The sequence below is a fragment of the Calliopsis andreniformis genome, chromosome 12 (assembly GCF_051401765.1).
Source record: "Calliopsis andreniformis isolate RMS-2024a chromosome 12, iyCalAndr_principal, whole genome shotgun sequence".
NCBI lineage: Eukaryota > Metazoa > Arthropoda > Insecta > Hymenoptera > Andrenidae > Calliopsis > Calliopsis andreniformis.
This window is the reverse complement of record NC_135073.1, coordinates 14,004,297-14,022,061: the sequence shown is the minus strand read 5'-3', so window position 1 is coordinate 14,022,061 and position 17,765 is coordinate 14,004,297. Positions and strand designations below refer to the sequence as shown.

Sequence of the window (17,765 nt, the reverse complement as noted above, 5' to 3'; positions counted from 1 at the left end):
CCCTGTATTACTAGATACTTACCAAAATTTAAAGAGAAACATTCTTAAATACAGTCATTTCATTTAAATTAATTATTAAAATTTAGTTCTACACGTGCTTTTATGTAGTTTTGTATTTATAAATGTAGAAAATTAATGATTGAAGAACCAATAACAAGCCACGATTCTTGTAGCCATAAATATTAACTGAAAATAATTTCGATAATAATATAATTAAAATATTTATTAATAAAAATCAATTTCTACATCATATAAATGTCGTTTTGTATCCTCTTCCCCTTGTTTTATATATGCTAGTTTCGTTTCATCTGAGTTCGACGTTGATCTAAAACAAACAACTCTTTGACACCGTGATACATTTATACTTATGTAATCATAATAAGTACAGAGTTGCCTGATTACATTTACGCTTGATAATTCAAATTTTTAAATCTCCCGCTATCAGTAAACGAAAAACAAAACGATGAAAATCGAAATTAAATTACTTTTTTAAATAATTACTTACAATACTGAACACAATAAATTTAAGTCCTGAGGTATTACATAACGCATGTGCGGAGATAAATCGACAAATAGATTATCGTTCTCACAGCTTTCAAATTCTTTTATTCTGCAAAAATAAAGTATAAGACAATTACATTATATATAAAAATTGTAAGCAATTTTCTGTAAAGTTTCTACTCACTTCACAACAAAATGCCTCTGTTGTTGTAACGCTGATTTTTCAATATCTTGTTTTGCTAAATTATATATCACAGGAAGTGCTATATCGCGAAAGTCACCAATCTGTGTGAGATCAAACTGGTCAGAACTACTGAAGAAATCTGTTTTGAATCTACGTTTAATTAAAGATCGCATTGTCGGGGTGTCTATCCAAATTACACGACACCCCTTATTGAGCATTGCGGCGAACCAGTCATAAGCGCCGATTTCGGCCACACGATTCCACTCTGTTCCATTATGCCAATCGTGTACCTTAAAACATGAGCTCTTAAGTAAAATGCAAATACTATTGCATTATATAAAATTATTAATAACTTACATGGCACTGACAAGCTTTACTAAGTATTCCACGAAACTCTGCCATTAAAGCCATAACAGATTCAGAACTTTTAGGATACAATAATATAATATCTGTCTTTACTGTGCAAATACTTTTGAATGATGTCATTTCCTTGTTTTTTAAAATTTTTATTTTATTGTACTTCTTTCTATTACTTTTTACGATACTATTTTTACTTGTATTAAATTTATTTTGCTGTATACCAACAGTATATACAATACAACCAAGGTATATAATTACAAGCATTGCAAATGCAATGAATAAAACGATAACAATCCACAGAAATATGTAGAAATTGTTATCAGAGTCAAATGATACACCAACATTTGTATTTCTAATTTGGCATACTGTAAGAAAGTTTCCAATTGATATTAACAAATTTATAAATATCTTAAAAATATTTAAATACGATTTCTTAGCAGTGTATAATTTTGCTATTTACCTTTAAACCCTGCACAGTACGGATTGGAATTTTGAAGATTATTTTTGTTACATCTGTTATCACGTAATATTACTACAATACAATAATTTGTATCTTGTAAAGTGTGAATTGTAAAATTTATCTTCTCTTCAAACTTATTTGTGATCTAGCAAAAGTACATAAATTAATAATGATTAATATAATTGATAAATATAATATAGAACTCACCATAGTTGTATTATAATTATTTATATTCTTTGTATATTCTTCCTAGAAATGGAAGAATATTAATTAATGTTGGTAAATATTATCAAAATACTACTGAAATATTAAAATATTACCGAAACATTAAAACTCCAATTCTTATCTAGATTCCTATAATTACATTGTTGTTTTTTGTTGTATTCATATGTGGTTCCTAATGCTAGTATTGCTTGTTTAACTACTGTTGTAGAAAAATCAACTTCAAAATATACTGTCTTACTGCAAAATGAAAATACAATCTTTTTTACCAAAGTAAAATTATCTTTATTTCAAATTATAATACATAATAATTGTTTAACTTACTTCTTTGTATCATCAGGTACAACTTCATATTTACAGTCTACTTTTGGTTTTACTATTTCTGTACGATTATGATTTGTTCTTAAAAATTTATTATTCCTCACATATCTACCACTACCAAAATAAATTTCTACAGTATAACATGCTGTAAATATGTATTCAACTGGTATATGGATACTGTTCTAAAATACAACAAAGTGAAAAATGCACAAAGTTACAGAAGAAGATTATATAAAAGTTAAGCATATTTTTTTAAATTTCTATAAAAATATTAAAAAATGAGTTACCTGGAATTGATTATTGCCGGGAATAAAACATATAGTATGTTTAGTATGAATTTCTGTTTCATGAACATTACGAAAATTATAATTCATACAGTTTTCCTCCTTAACTGATTCATTTACAAATAATGTCAATGTCACTCCACATTCATGTACTATTCTTGGCAATGTTAAATTAATCTGTAATGTCGCTGTAAAAGATTCAACATTATTTAACAGATACTGTCCATTTAACTTACACTAAATATAGACAAACTTCAATATATTTGTTGCAATATATAATATTTCTATAACTATTTCGCATAAAATTATACTCTTCAGAACTCCATTATATATACATTATTATTTACCAAAAGGGCTAAAAATATTGTTGTCGCTTATCAATGCAAAATTGACATCATTCAAAATATTATCAAATGGGCAAGAACTTGTCAAAGGATATTCATCTATCTCTTTGCAACCTTCTGTGTCACAGACGAACTATAAATAAAAGCATTCAACCATATTAGGTATAATACATACGACACAAAAAGAAAAAAAGAAAAAATATTTTTTTTTTTCTAAAATTTCGTACTCACATTGCATTCGTCTGTTTCCATTGAATATACACGTACGACGAAATACGTAAATACAAGATAACCCAAGAACATAACTGGCTCTATATTCAAAAGAACTGCGTTTGATTGCAAACTTCATCAGTAATTATCGATCAATGATTTCTTCGTGTCCAAAAATTTGAATTCCAAAAAGTCTTGTCCAAAAATTTACAGGAGCAAGAACAGCCTGTCTCTTTTGTTGAAAAGTAGAACAACAGCTCGCGCGTGTTAATATTATTCGATTCGGCACTCTCTTTTTGGTGCAACATTTCAGTTCGACGCGCAACTGTATATTTCAGAAAAAATGTAAAAATTCAGTGGCGATAATATAATCGTCGAGAATACGGTGAATAACAAACGCATGCGTGCATACATAGCACAGGGAACTTCAGAATTGTGGCTAAGAATTTGAATAGGTAATAGAACCTACTTAGAAAAAGGCATAAAAAACCTCGATGACGTAAATCTGATTAATATTTTTTTACATCTTTATTCGTTGAATATAAATAAGAAATACTTTTAAGGTTCCATGAGGAACTAAGTTCAGAATTCAATTTACTAATACATATTCATATTTACATACATATTGATTTATTTTGTAATTTGCAGGTCTAATTTACGTGCAGTTATTATGGGAACTCATTAATTTAATAAACAAGGATATCGACCACTATTATTGTTTAATTAGCAGCAAACACACCCTTTGAAGACGAATTATACAAAAAACGATAAATTTTGTATATTAATTAATTTATTTACAGTCTGAATATTTAAAACACTTCTTGAAGCATAGCGAATTATTGCGCAACAATGTTGAAGGAGTAGTACACTATTTCATAGTTATAAAAAACGAGTTTTGTAAATTCATGAGTGTAATGTCCTTGGATTTACAAATTTTTAATGAATACGCCTATGTTTTTCTCAAAGACAATATTGCAGATACTGATTTTACCGATAGTGATGATAAAGATATTTTATATTTCGTCACTAGATGGCAACATCTCGATGTTTACGTGGAGTTTTATCAAGCAGGTTTTAAGAAACATAATTATCATCGAAGTAATTTAAAAACACAGTGGACTTTAAACTGATTTAAATATTGCTGCCTCATTACGAAAGTATCGCATTTATATAAAACTTCCAGTCGGCAAAGATTTCAGTTTTTGACTTACCTTGTACAGATACGAACTTAATCAAAAATATGAAAATGCCGGAGGAACTTCGTTTCGATGGACGAGTAGTTATAGTGACAGGAGCAGGAGCAGGTAATAATTGAGTTTTCATTATAATTGTTTTTGTATAGATTTCATCGTTTTTTGTTTTTTTTTTTTTTTTTTTCTTCAGGTTTGGGTCGCGCATATGCCTTGCTCTTTGCATCAAGGGGAGCAAATGTTGTAGTAAATGATTTAGGAGGAGGAAGACATGGAGATGGGAGCAGTACAAAAAGTGCAGATGCAGTTGTCGAAGAAATCAAGAGAAACGGTTAGACAATACATTCAAGATGATTTGTTTTTACATATGCATGTTTCCTGTTACATTTTTACTCCATATGGATGAATTTAATGTTTGCATTTGTATATTCATAACTATTTATTGCCTTTATTTGATTTTTAAATTTTATATACAGTGATTCCCAAATTTTAGCAATTTAATTTTCAATAATTATTGTATTATTATTTGCAATTTAGATTTCTCTTACAGTAGTAATTAAATTATCTGTTGAAGTTCACCAGAGACATTAAAAATATTTTGTATTTTGGAGTTCTGTATATATTTTACTTCTGTTGATAAGAGTTTCTGATAATATGTTTATCTCACATTTCATACTTTTTAATAAGATAGTATTTCATTTTTTATTTAGTTACATGATAAAAAGTATATGTATGCATTACATCTGGGAATGCAGTTGTATTCATAATTCAGTATTATACATTGCAAATGACATAATATAATATTATTTAACTTAAAATTCTTTTCTCAGGTGGAAAAGCTGTTGCCAATTATAATTCTGTCCTTGATGGAGCAAAAATTGTTCAAACAGCCATTAATGCATTTGGACGAGTGGATGTTGTGGTCAATAATGCTGGGATTTTGCGAGATAAATCATTTGCTAAAATGTCAGATACTGATTGGGGTATGCCTAATACTTTATTATTAATTATATGGATACTTCTATTTTAAAAGAATCAAACTTCATTCATTCATATTTTTCAGATTTGATACAAGATGTCCATCTAAAAGGTGCTTTTAAAACAACCCAAGCTGCATGGCCATACTTTTCTAAACAAAATTATGGAAGAGTAATAGTGACATGCAGTAACAGTGGATTGTATGGAAATTTTGGCCAAGCTAATTACAGTTCTGCAAAAATGGGTCTTGTTGGATTGGCTAATACATTAGCTATCGAAGGCAGGAAAAAGAATATTCATACAAATGTGATAATACCAACTGCTGCCTCCCGTTTAACAGAGGATATTATGCCACCAGGTTGAAAATTATTTTATATACATATATCCTAACTGCAACTATTATAATTCAATACTGACTGATTTTGATCTCTTCTTATAGATGTCCTCGAGCACTTAAAACCTGAATTAATAGCCCCTGTGGTTGTTTGGCTGTGCCATGAGAAGTGTACAGAAAACGGTTCTATTATTGAGTCTGCAATGGGTTGGGCTGGAAAGTGTAAGTATAGAATATACAATTATTTATATTTACATTTTATTTACCATAATACCACCTTTTAGGTCATGTGATTCGGGCGTCGGGAACCACTTTGAGACAAAATTTATCCGACAGTGTTACTCCTGAAGATGTTGAACAGAGATGGTCAAGTATTACCGACATGTCGTCCGCTAAACACTTTGATTCCATTGAGGTACAATATACTTTACAAGAACTATCCCTTTAAAATTATTTTACATGCTACGTTCACACATTTTTCCAGGAAGTAACAGGGCAATTTTTAACAGCAATTGAGAAAATGAAGTCTGGAAATTCTATACAGGTAATTCAATTTTACTGAATTGAAACCGAGTTTTAATAAGTTTCAAATTTCTTCCATATGCAATTCTTATTGACTTTTCAGAGTAACAATGTCTTTAGACACACTTACAATTTCCGAGATGTCATTTTGTATGCATTGGGAGGTATGATACAAGTTATTACAACAATTTCATGATTCCTCGTAATATTACTATAACTGAAATCTTTATTTTAGTTGGTGCTTCAGTTCAAGAACCCTCTGACTTAAAGTATTTATACGAGAATCATGAAAACTTTGCTGTACTGCCAACATTCTATGTTTTGTATGGTCCAATGTTTTCAATGTCATCTACTTTGCTTCAAGACAGCTTACCCAATTTTCAGCTAGACCCAACAAAGGTAATTCGTTATGCAAAAATCTACTCAAGAGATTTTTAATAGATTCAATAGAAATTTTAATTTCAGATATTACATGGAGAGCAATATATTGAAGTTCTCAAACCCATACCAACAGAAGCTACAGTAGAAACACATTTCAAACTTCTAGACGTTCTCGATAAAGGAAAGGGCGCTGTATTTGAACTACAAAGTTCGTATCTAGTATTTTCAAAAATCACAGTATTGTTTTTTAAGTGATATGTAATACTGAATTTGCTGCAACTCATTTTTACAGTGGAGACATTCGACACTGCAAGCGGAGACAAATTGTCTACAGGGCAAATGACAATTTTCGCGTTAGGAGCAGGTGGTTTTCAGGGAAAACGAACATCTACGAATATTATACCCACCATAGAACCCCCAAAACGAAAACCTGATGCCTCTGTTACTCAGCAGACTAGTTATGATCAGGTACATAGACACTTAGTCATTTATACGATTATATAATTGTTTCTAATCTTTTAATTGAAGTTTCATTCCGTAATTTGCAGGCGGCATTGTATAGATTGAGCGGAGATTTTAATCCTTTGCATATCGACATGAATATAGCTACGCTGAGTGGCCATAAGAGACCGATTCTACATGGACTCTGTTCCCTTGGATTTTCTGTTCGTCATGTTCTTCAAACTTATGCCGATGGTGACCCAAGCTTATTCAAAGCTATTAAGGTATATTATATATTCATGTCCCTTTATGAATATGAAACAATATACATGTGTGAATATAGAATAAGCTCATGTTAATCCATTCGTTTAAACTGTACGAGCAGTAGTCAGCCATTTTCGTTTTAAGACCAAAAACAATAATTGCATCCTTCATATAATTGGTATTCATTGTCGTGCATTAGGTTCGTTTTACTAAACCAGTACTCCCAGGACAGGCATTGCGAACCGATATGTGGCAAGAAGGAAACAGAATTCATTTTGAGACGTATGTTACAGAGGGCAACTTAGCAGTCATAACAGGTCTGTGTAAATGATAAATAGCACAAAATTCAATGAAATATAATTTACGATGAAGGCTTTAAGCTGAATAGTATTTGCACAAAATAAAATTTGAATTCTTTGCATAGGCGCTTATGTGGATTTGAAAGGCACAAAAGTTAAGCAACAAGTGCAACAATCAATGGCGACTAGTATCTCTACCGAAGGTCTTCAAAGCGATTCAGTATTTACGACAATGGGCGAGTATGTAAACGCAAATCCCGAAGAAGTGAAGAAAGTTAATGCAGTTTTCCTCTATCATATTTTGGTGAAAGGAGATAGAAAGTCATCATGGAGTAAGTATAGCTAAAATGTAATTTAATTAATTTTGTATTAACTGTTTTGTAATTAATTTTACTGTTTACAGCCTTGGACCTAAAAACACCTAAAGTCTACAGAGGAGAACCAGAATCAGGAAAAGCTGATGCAACCTTGATAATTGAAGATTCAGACATGGTTCAAATGGTAAACTTTTTTCGTAATTTCTTAACAATTCACTTTCACAAACCAGTGTTATATTCATTTGATTTATTTATAGGCCTTGGGTAAAATTAATCCACAAATGGCGTTCATGCAAGGAAAGCTAAAAATTACTGGAAATATTATGCTCACTCAAAAACTGAAAACTCTTTTGGATACAGCAAAATCAAAATTGTAATTATTAAAAGCAACTGTTGATCAGTTACTATATCAGAATTGTAATTATATGAAGATGTATCTTCATCGTTAAAAACTTTTATACTTTTATAATGTTTAAATACCACATGGCCTGAGGTATAATTTATATAAAATCTATGTTAGTATTATGAATTTAGAAACTATTTTACCTGAATTAAATTTTCACGGGTTGATTCTATGTCATTTTTTCTGATATTTTTTATTGTTAATAAAAATATCAAAAACTTACTTTGACTTGTTTCATTTTATTGGTAATGCAATTTACATTTATACAACAATTAACATAAAGTACAAATAATATCTTAGTAATACTGTTTTGTGTAAAAAAAGTTATGTACATTTATATATATGTATATTGTATAATTCTTTACTCATGATTCAGATTCTGACTTCTCTTCTGAATCATTTTTCCTATCAAACTCATTCTCTACCTTTTTTTCCAGTCTTTGTTTTATTAGATCTATGAAGTCTGATCTAGCATTACTCTGTTTAATTCTAATTGGTTTCTGAGGAAGTCTTTTAACAGTTTTTTTCTTTCTTTTACTGTTTAGTTCCACTTTAGACATTTCTGCTTTAGGTTCCACAACTTTTATATCATTGATTTCACTCAAATTTGTACTATCTCTTGCTTTATCCAAAAATTCTGAATCTTCTTTTTTCTGAGATACATCATCTTCAAAAAATGTTTTAATATTTCTATCTGTGATGTATTCCTCTGAATCTTCCAATGGCTTAACTTCATTTGTATCACATGCTTCTTTGGTTTCACCATTTTCATTGGATTCTATTTGCTTCACAATAAATTCAGTGCTATATGCTAATGCCACATTCTCATCAGATGTATCTAAACATACAGTGTCTTTATTAGCAATCCTACCACCGCGCAAAAAAGCAGATGTGTCTTTCCTTCTCCACATTTTTGAAGTTCTTGGTATGAACTGCTTGCACTTGCCATCGAATGAAAACTCTGTCATGTCAACATCTTTGACCTCTCCTTTCAAAAATTGCAAATATTTTTTCAAAGAGGTAAAAAAGTGCAGTTTATCCATCATCCTAGGAAAGTTTGCGCAACGAGCACTACTTGAAGGAGTCACCCAAAATGCAGTATCCCCAATGACTTCTGGTTGCAATCCAAAGTTAAAGTTCCCCATCTTATTGGCAAACACTTCATAAATACACTTGCCATTGAAGACAGCAATCTTTGGCTTGTAAAGCTTCAGTTTCTCCTCAACAATCTTAGAACCTTCTTTGATCTCCGTACGCTTTAGATCAGCAGAAGATTTTGTGGCCCTTGTAACTATATTCGTTAAACCAATTCCATACTGAGGAAGCTTATAATCTTCCTCATAGGTCAAACAGCGCGGCGTTAAACCAGACTCGTACAAAAGCTTATAAAAATGATTACCTGGGCCTGCATAGTATCTACCACGATAGGCTGCCATTAAACCAGGATTTATCCCAACGAACACTATATCCAAATTCATTTCGAGATAGTCTGGCAAAGTATGTTTCTGAACTTCTTCTTCGGTCAATCCATCGAACCGATCTATCTTCTTTTTAGGTTTATCAACTTTTTCTGTCGGTGCCTTCTTTCTCAATTTACTGAGACACAGAGAAGACATTTTTCTACATAGATGCATTACTGAATCTCACAACAAACACATCACGTTATTTTGAAAATATCGAATATACGCATTTCGCCGATTGTTTACTATCATATCCAAATCATGTTATAAGAGGACATTTTTCCCGCTGTTGTAGAGTCAGGTTAGGTTTGATCGTGCTAGAGGTTACATTAACTCTGCAGTGCGCAATTTTTTATTTCGAAATAAAATGACTATTTTCTTTTTCAAAATGTATTGGAAAATACGGAAAAATAATACAAAAATTATTTTTCTGTTCAAAATATATTATGGTTCATTTTTGCATCACTACATAGTGCGCACTGTAGGGTTAAAGCGCTCCTGATTTATGAATTCAAAATATCGGTCATCCAAAATCGTCATGAGAGTGAATGTATTAATATTGTAACAAGAAATGAAGAAGAGAAAAAGTTTATATTTGAAGAAGCTTTTCTACTTACAAATCTTTCGGTATAATGATGTATTACACATGCCAGATTCTAAATAACTACTAGGTTTGGATTTGATATTAGAACATTTGTAATCAGGTGACATAAGTGCAACCGGAAGTTCCAGGAATGCATTCCTTGGTTGAACTGGTTACCTTAGAATTGCATTTCATATATTTTCCTAACCGAAAACGAGCAACCCTCGCCAGGAATGCATTTATGCTGGTAAAGTAATCGCAATTATACGTCTAATAAATTACACTTTATTATTTGATAACGCGTATATGTAAAACGTGGTATATGTACTTCTCTTACTCACAAAGATTTGTCTAGGATAACTATCAATTAAATAACATATTTAGCTTTATTAAATGTCTCATAAAAAAAAGAAATTGAAAAGTTGTATTAAAAAAAGTAAGCAGTTTTTCCTAAAATTTTTTGTGAATTGTTATTGGAAACCATTGTTTCCCTTTTGGTGTTTATGCGCAGTGTGTGCATTTTGAATTTACCGCTCTAAGTTCGATTCTTTGGCGCCAGTTTCAAAAGAGAAGGGAGGAGAAAGTTCAGATGGAGAAAGTGGAGGGGAGGCTGTGGTCCAGAAAGGGTTATTATCAGTTCATCTGAGTCAGTCAGCGCTGCGACTTCGTTCGAAGAGGGGTTGTACTCTTCTGCATCTCAAGATCGTCGACACGTGGTCACTCGACAAGTTTCTATACATTTATAAACACAAGGGAAAGGAACATGTGTTATTTAAATGAATCCTGCTAACACAATTGCAGTGTTTAAAATATTAACATAAGGAAGCTTAGGCAAAGTGCAATGTTGAAATATAATTTTTGAGAAGGTGAATTCTCCAGGAATGATCTCGAGGATTCATCACAAGTGAGTTCTAATTATATTCCAATTTTCTTTTATATTTTATCTACTCAATTTTGTAATACAATACAATTTATTTAGAAAATTAGAACACATATTTTTAAATACAGTTTAATTTAAATTTAGTATTTTCTATATTTTAACTAATACCAGTGTAATTCAATATTATAATTAGCCCAGGATAACTGATATTTTTCCTTCAATAAAAAATAAGAAATTATCTCCTTTGGAACTTTCTTAATAAATTTTGTTTACTAGTTTAATTTTCACGTTTATTTTGGTAACGATCGATCGAACCACACGAACAAGTAAAAGTTGACATGGATAATTAATTTAATAAAGGTACACGAAATTGTTCAGAGTATAACTAATTTTGGAAAAGCACGACCGGATTATCGAGTAATTCCTGTTTTAATGAATTTCAACACTGTTGGCGCATATGACACTCGTTTGCCTGCGTCACAGACGCTGGCGGTATAATTCGAATAAATTGTGCATCTATATGCTCCATATACGAACACATCACCGTATGTAATCGAATCACTTGGATTATAGTATTTTCTCGTTGTAATTTCGCAGATATATTATCAAAACTTTTTAATTACTCAGAGCAAATGAGCTTTGTACTCGTTTATATCTTCAAGAAGAGAAAATTGAGCCATCAGCATACGAATTGCTTTTTATAAACGTATTCCTCTCGTGTGTCTATAGCGAGACATTTCTACAAATCCTTATAAAATATCACAACTCGAATGACTGTAATTACAACCGAAAGGTTTCTGTGCTGAAACTTAATCATAAAATACTTCTCTCAGAAAGGAGACACTCTCGAGAAACAGTTATATCTCGTTCGAAAAAAGAATACTAATCGATAGTTCTCTAATTCCCTTTATTCTCTCTAATTTTTCCTTTCTCTATTCTCCTTCGTGCGCGTCTTGATCACAGACCCCCTTTCAAAGGGTGCAGACGTACGAGGTTATCAGAAAAACTCTCTGTAATTAACTTATGTAATTAACTCTCCAATGGGAAGAGACCGACGGAGAAACGAAGACGAAGATCAAAGAAAGAACGTCGGGTGTTGAATAAACGTATAAACGCCTGGAAATTAGCGCGACGCCTTCGCCATTGGATTACTGACACAAACGCCGATGAAATTTCATTAATTGACTAATTTTCCTTTCTCAGGGAATTCGTGTGGAGACTATCCTCGATTTTGGTCGCTGGTTTTTAAGGGAAATCGATGAAGCCGATAGAAAGATAATTCCTCCTTCCTAAAATTAGAAAACCTCAGAATTAAGGATTTATAAAATTGGAGAACCTGGAAGCGAAAATTAGAAAACTCTTAAATATCAGAGAATTGTAAAGTTGTCAAAGATTCACAATTTCACTGAAGCTGAAATTGTGTTCACGAGTTCCAACTTGGTGAAGAGTCCAAAATCGAAAGCGATGATACTTGAAAATCAGTCAAAACACCTTCGGCAGAGGATTGTCCAACTATTCAAAGATTCATCATACTTGAATTAAAAATCTTGAGGAACTGTTGCTACACGAGGCAGTGTTTAATAGATGGATAGAGGGGCAATGAAAGTCAGTGGATTCCTCAGAGTTTGAAGCATTTGGAAGGTCGCAGCTGGAGGGGACGTTGAGGATGTCCTGTGAGAAGGCGACACGACGTCTTAAATCCTTGCTCAGCAAGGCTAGAAGGCTCGGTCTGAATCCTGAGGAGATCGCGGAGCTACCAGCTACTAAAAAGCTCCTGTCCACTCGAGTGACTTCTGTCTCCTCTACATGGACAATCTTTGCTATGGTTGCTTTAATCTTAGGCGGTACTGTGCTTGCCTTCTTCTGCGTTCCCTGCGTCATTAAGAACAGAACGTGAGGCCTATTAATGAGCGACAATTGTCTGAAGGTTTGTCAGGTGACAGTCTTATTACCTGTACGATAAAAAATATTAACAAGTAATACCTATATCTAACACCTATCTCTTTTTGACAAATTTACTGTATTCAGATTATTATTCAATCCAGTAGGTAAAATATTGATTATTAAACTGATCATTTCTCAATGGTTATTTCATTATTGTTCAAGCATATTTTTTAATGATTTTTTAACGATTGCACAGAAATTATATAAAAATTGACTCCTGTATTTTGAAGGAATAAATTTTTAGTAAAATGACGCCTTCACGATTTTCCTTTTTCCTTTATAACCCACAGTTTAAGGCTTCAATAGAAAAATAAACTGGAAAAGAAAAACTAAAAAGAATTGTTTAACTGATGAAAGAAATAAGAAACATTTTTTCTCAGCTATTATTGCAGTTTTGCCTTTTCTATTCAGATACTTCCATCTTATATCAATAATCACCCATTCGTTCATTATCTGGTTCGAACTACTCTTAATATGAACACCATCACCTAACACAGATATCATCGAGTAACTCCTATTTGATTACCCTCGTAGATACCGAGCTCCTTTACGAGCAAGGTAATACCATGACCATGTATGTTCATTCGAGTAACACGAGTCTATTAATCCAACATCGATTAGGAACTCGCTCGGATATCGTGTTTCGTGTGACAAGTATATCCTGTTTGATATCACGCTGAACACTGGATATAATGGTCGAATAACGTGGTAGCTAATTAACAGAGGGTCTACGCGATCCTCCCAAAAATAAATACAGGAAGATAATTCCCTCCCGCGATAGATAATATTTACAGTGATGAAATGAGTACTGAAAGCTACAGGCTGATTCAGGGACAGAGATTCAAATAAGCTTGAAATCAATCTTGTGAGTCTCGCAACTCGCAAATGAAAATTGCTTGGTATAAGAAAAATAATTATTGTATGCTCCTTTCGATACCAAACAACTTTCGTTTGAAACATTTTTTCATATAACAAATAGTTTACAAGAAAATGCAAGTGATACAATTGTTAACTCACTTTGTATATTATTAACTCATCAAAGATAGGAAAATTCGAATGTTAAAACTGTATCATACCCTCCGTGAAAAGTTTATTAAAATCCCACAGAAACTTCAGTGACGATTACTTTTCCACGATAGCAGACTATGGCAGATTGCTCAATAAACATTAGTGTATAAAAGGTTACTCAACTGTAGGGGCACTAGTGTATAAAGGGTTACCCAACTGTAAGGGCACTAGTGTATAAAGGGTTGCTCATCTGTCGACACCAGTGTCTAGAGGGTTGCTGATCTATAGGCACCAGTGTATAAAGGGTTGCTCATCAACAGGCGTTCGAAATTTACATTTGTCTCGTATGCATGATACAGGATACACATAAAAGACAAAAATAAGTCGCAATTTTCAACTGACCTCCAACTCTGAACCGTCCTCTACATCCAAAGACACTTTCATTCGATACCGAATTGCTTTGCACCTCACACGAATGCACTTTGCTCGTTACAACGATCAAAAAAAAAACGAGACGGCAGAAAAAAGTTGATGTTACAATCGCGTTTATCTCCTGCATCCGCATAAAACGCGCGCACACTGTCGAATACTGCGTGCATGCTTCACAATGGCTCGAGATTAATTGGAGAACCGAAGCAAAGGGAGTGTACTTGCTCTTCGGCCAGTAATTGACAATTTCACACTCGAGCGTGGGCGGTAATTAAGCTGCCACGCGTGTATCCAGCTGCGTCATGTTTTTCTCTTTTACTGTCCAGCCACGGATCTCCTGGACTTCCGTGACCAATCCTTGCCAAGGCGGACTCAATCCATTCGAGCCTCGTCTTTTTTCCCCCAGCGTGTTCACAGAAGCGCGGCAATTCGTTTTTGCTGGGCTCTACGATCGAGGGGCTTTACGAAGGGTGATAAATCGCATTAAAGCGGGGCTCAAAGTATAGAAAACAATGATTTCGGTGGATTGTTGGATGATTTCTTCTCTATATAGACTTCGACTGTTTCTCATAATAAATATTGAGAATTAAATAAAGTGAGAATGTTACTCAGAATTTTAGAAAGAAATTATATTCAAGTTCTACTTCAATTTTTCTTTAACTCTTCCAGAACTAAACGAAACTGTGAAATATGAGATTGCAATGGTGGTTCTAGAAGTCATATTCTTTTTTTCGCGATAAAGTTAGAACCGCAGGAATACGCCACGATGTAGAATACAGACTGCAAAAGTCTTCGAGTTGGATTCACACGAGTTGAATCTGTGATGTGCTGCTGACACGTAATTTCCTCGCCTTTCCCCTTTGAATCTAGCGGCGTGAAATCCGATCCGCTCGAACTTGTTCTTTCTACCACGGAATGGAAGGATTTCCTTCGATGCGCGAAATATAATTCTAATCAAATTAAATCAATTGAAATCACGCAGAAAGAGCTAGTAATTCGCGAGGCCAAGTCTACGAGGGCAAACTTGGAAATCGAATTTTGCTAGGACAGTTCACGCTATCAGAACAAAGATTATTCTAGTAGCATGATGATGATACACAAGGATGACATTTGGATGCGTGGCTGATAAGATTTCATTTGCATATTCGGTGACTGCGTGACACTCGTAATGTACGTGCATCGCTATCTACTGATGAACGCCATGAAGACCCGAGAGTGTTTCATTAATTAGAATATCCAGAATTACTGGGACGTTGATTCTGATCAAATTTAAACACAACGCGGGAAATTCAAAAATACAATATCTCTTAATTACAAGGATTGATGTGGATAAATAAATCCATCTTGAACGATTCAGGTTAAATCTGAAATTGAATTTTTGAACATTCTACTTGTTGTACGACTTTGTATGTATACATCATTTTTGCATGTTAGCTGCTAATTAACACACTAATTTCGAGCATCTGAAGATTTGGAAAATTCTGTACTCCGAATAAATTTGCCTAAAATGGCCTTTCGGTCAAGTGCCTTCAGGACCTTCGTAATACCATCGATAATTACATCGTCAAAGTTGATTAAACGCAGTTTGAAACTCCTTCATCGCCAATAACGAAATTTTCACCACCTAATTTCTCTGTCAGTTCGCGCCTACTGGCACCCTTTTGTCCTGGGCTCATGTCCAGCTCGAAAGGGTGACGAGAGATTGCGACGTAAACGTTCGCCAAGGTTCAGCGTCTGCCCTCATCGACACTGTGACGTTTGACACGTAATTTCCTCGAAACGAGGTGCCCTATAAACTCTCATTTCGGATAGCAGAATTGGAAATTTGTTGCACTGGAATCAAAGAACAAGATTTTCGCGCGCATAAAACATTCACCATATCAGAAATTTCAAAATATAGAGTCAATGAAACTGTTCGAATTTGCTACTCTTAAACAAACGAAACAATCTTCACATTATATTAGAACAGAAAAGAAACGATGTAAAAATATATAAAAACGAATTAAAGGGTCACTGTACATATGATAAAAGTTTTAGAGAATATAGCGAGACACTCAGTGTTAAATTCACGCAAAAAAAGATACCTCTTTTTCTTTCTTCCGCGTGAAAGTCATTCCTTGGATCTCTGACTAATTTACTCTTCGGGGAATAATAATTTACTCCTGGTGTTATGAGTACGGGTAATTAGTCGCCGGCCATCAGGAGCTCGCTGAAGCACAATGGAAGCCAACGCATTCTAGCCATTTCCTTGCATTATCTCCGTTACACAGCGCTATCTAAGCCGACCTGTGCCCACTGTGCCTGATAGCACGGTTTACGACAAACGTAATTGATACACACGCCGTGGAAGTAATCTGATTACAATTTCGAATCCAACCCTTTGCGTCGGTTGGGAGTTTTAGTTGGTCAAAGATCATCTGTAGGACACTGTGGCGTAATTTGGCACGAGAATGCGCGGTTGCTCGGGGTTTATGGGAATCTACAGGTCCAAGTGCCAAATCTTTAGGCCCAAAATCGCGTAGACATTGTATGCTTTACATGATATATTATTTTGTTGAGAGAAAAAACATATTATGTATTACTAAACACTAAATGAAAAAGATTCACAAAAAGTTTGACTCATAAAAAACTTTTGTACTTTAGTGTTACAAATATTTCAATTTAATATTTCAAAAAAATATTAAGCTAATCTTTAGGATCCCCTTTCATAACACTAGCATAAAGAAAAAAGATACTGTAATGTAAATCCACTAAAAAAAAAAATAGGAAATAAAATATTACATTTACAGAACTTTGGGTTTTAATACATAGGTTATAATTTATAATAACACGTGTACCAAGTGGTACTCACTACTCAGTTTATTAGCTAATTAATGGAAGCTTCGTAGAAAGTGAATTCTACGTTTTACAGTGCTACAATCCTACAACCTAAGGCACACTGAATTTCCAAAACACAAATTGTACTACAACGTAACTGCCCTGGATGAAACGAAGTTGTATCTTTGTCCTTTACGCGGGTACTTCGTTCATAGCTATAAAGTCTCAAGTAAAGCAATAAGTATGCCTTTCAACAACGGTAGTTCCCTCATTAAGCTCATTAGCTGATGCTTCGGTTTCATTAGCGAAAAGGTAACAAACGAACATTGCGCAAAGAAAATTCTAATTGTCGCGCATTTTGTGCTCGCTAGACATGTTCAACGTCCCTTTGAGGTTATCTTGATTTGTAGTCAACCAGAGGCGAAACAATTTTTATTTTTATTTTTATAAATACAAGTAGCACGAGTTACATAAACAAACTGATGCAAATATAAATCTATATAATAATTATTGGAAAAACCTCCAGAGATTTAATGTCAGATCCTAAAATCCTCATTCGCCACAGAAATGATTTAACAACAAATAACTATTTATTTAACTACAAATAAATACCGAGTCTCTTTCTATTT

At 33.3% G+C, this 17,765-nt stretch overlaps 3 protein-coding genes across 3 annotated transcripts; 1 reads left to right on the top strand and 2 right to left on the bottom strand.

The window, feature by feature from the left end:
* Positions 1 to 132: 132 nt before the first annotated feature.
* On the bottom strand, positions 133 to 3,299 carry LOC143186275 (uncharacterized). Its single transcript, XM_076389849.1, has 13 exons — positions 2,908 to 3,299; positions 2,680 to 2,809; positions 2,336 to 2,520; positions 2,052 to 2,230; positions 1,826 to 1,967; positions 1,713 to 1,754; positions 1,506 to 1,650; positions 1,043 to 1,410; positions 686 to 975; positions 506 to 592; positions 409 to 438; positions 247 to 364; positions 133 to 186 (listed from the first exon to the last, which is right to left on the bottom strand). Exons 1-13 carry the CDS (start codon positions 2,977 to 2,979, stop codon positions 133 to 135), a joined length of 1,842 nt encoding a protein of 613 aa, XP_076245964.1. The 5' UTR covers positions 2,980 to 3,299.
* A 530-nt stretch (positions 3,300 to 3,829) lies between these two features.
* Mfe2 (peroxisomal multifunctional enzyme type 2) lies at positions 3,830 to 8,237 on the top strand. Its single transcript, XM_076388403.1, has 16 exons — positions 3,830 to 4,190; positions 4,270 to 4,407; positions 4,907 to 5,059; positions 5,140 to 5,412; positions 5,494 to 5,610; positions 5,673 to 5,803; positions 5,873 to 5,932; positions 6,014 to 6,074; positions 6,146 to 6,309; positions 6,376 to 6,499; positions 6,584 to 6,759; positions 6,840 to 7,016; positions 7,196 to 7,313; positions 7,421 to 7,627; positions 7,699 to 7,796; positions 7,870 to 8,237. The coding sequence occupies exons 1-16, from the start codon at positions 4,127 to 4,129 to the stop codon at positions 7,987 to 7,989; spliced, it is 2,181 nt and encodes a 726-aa protein (XP_076244518.1). The 5' UTR covers positions 3,830 to 4,126; the 3' UTR covers positions 7,990 to 8,237.
* A 143-nt stretch (positions 8,238 to 8,380) lies between these two features.
* LOC143186274 (uncharacterized) lies at positions 8,381 to 9,631 on the bottom strand. Its single transcript, XM_076389848.1, has one exon. It carries the CDS (start codon positions 9,629 to 9,631, stop codon positions 8,381 to 8,383), a length of 1,251 nt encoding a protein of 416 aa, XP_076245963.1.
* Positions 9,632 to 17,765: the final 8,134 nt, after the last annotated feature.

Coding starts and splice junctions, on each gene's coding strand:
- Mfe2 (XM_076388403.1), top strand. CDS start 4,127: ATGAAAATGCCGGAGGAACTTCGTTTCGATGGACGAGTAGTTATAGTG. Junction 5,060..5,139: donor AATGTCAGATACTGATTGGG/GTATGCCTAATA, acceptor CATATTTTTCAG/ATTTGATACAAGATGTCCAT. Junction 5,933..6,013: donor AGTCTGGAAATTCTATACAG/GTAATTCAATTT, acceptor TTGACTTTTCAG/AGTAACAATGTCTTTAGACA.
- LOC143186274 (XM_076389848.1), bottom strand. CDS start 9,631: ATGTCTTCTCTGTGTCTCAGTAAATTGAGAAAGAAGGCACCGACAGAA.
- LOC143186275 (XM_076389849.1), bottom strand. CDS start 2,979: ATGTTCTTGGGTTATCTTGTATTTACGTATTTCGTCGTACGTGTATAT. Junction 1,755..1,825: donor ATTGGAGTTTTAATGTTTCG/GTAATATTTTAA, acceptor TTCCATTTCTAG/GAAGAATATACAAAGAATAT. Junction 187..246: donor CAAAACGACATTTATATGAT/GTAGAAATTGAT, acceptor AATTATTTTCAG/TTAATATTTATGGCTACAAG.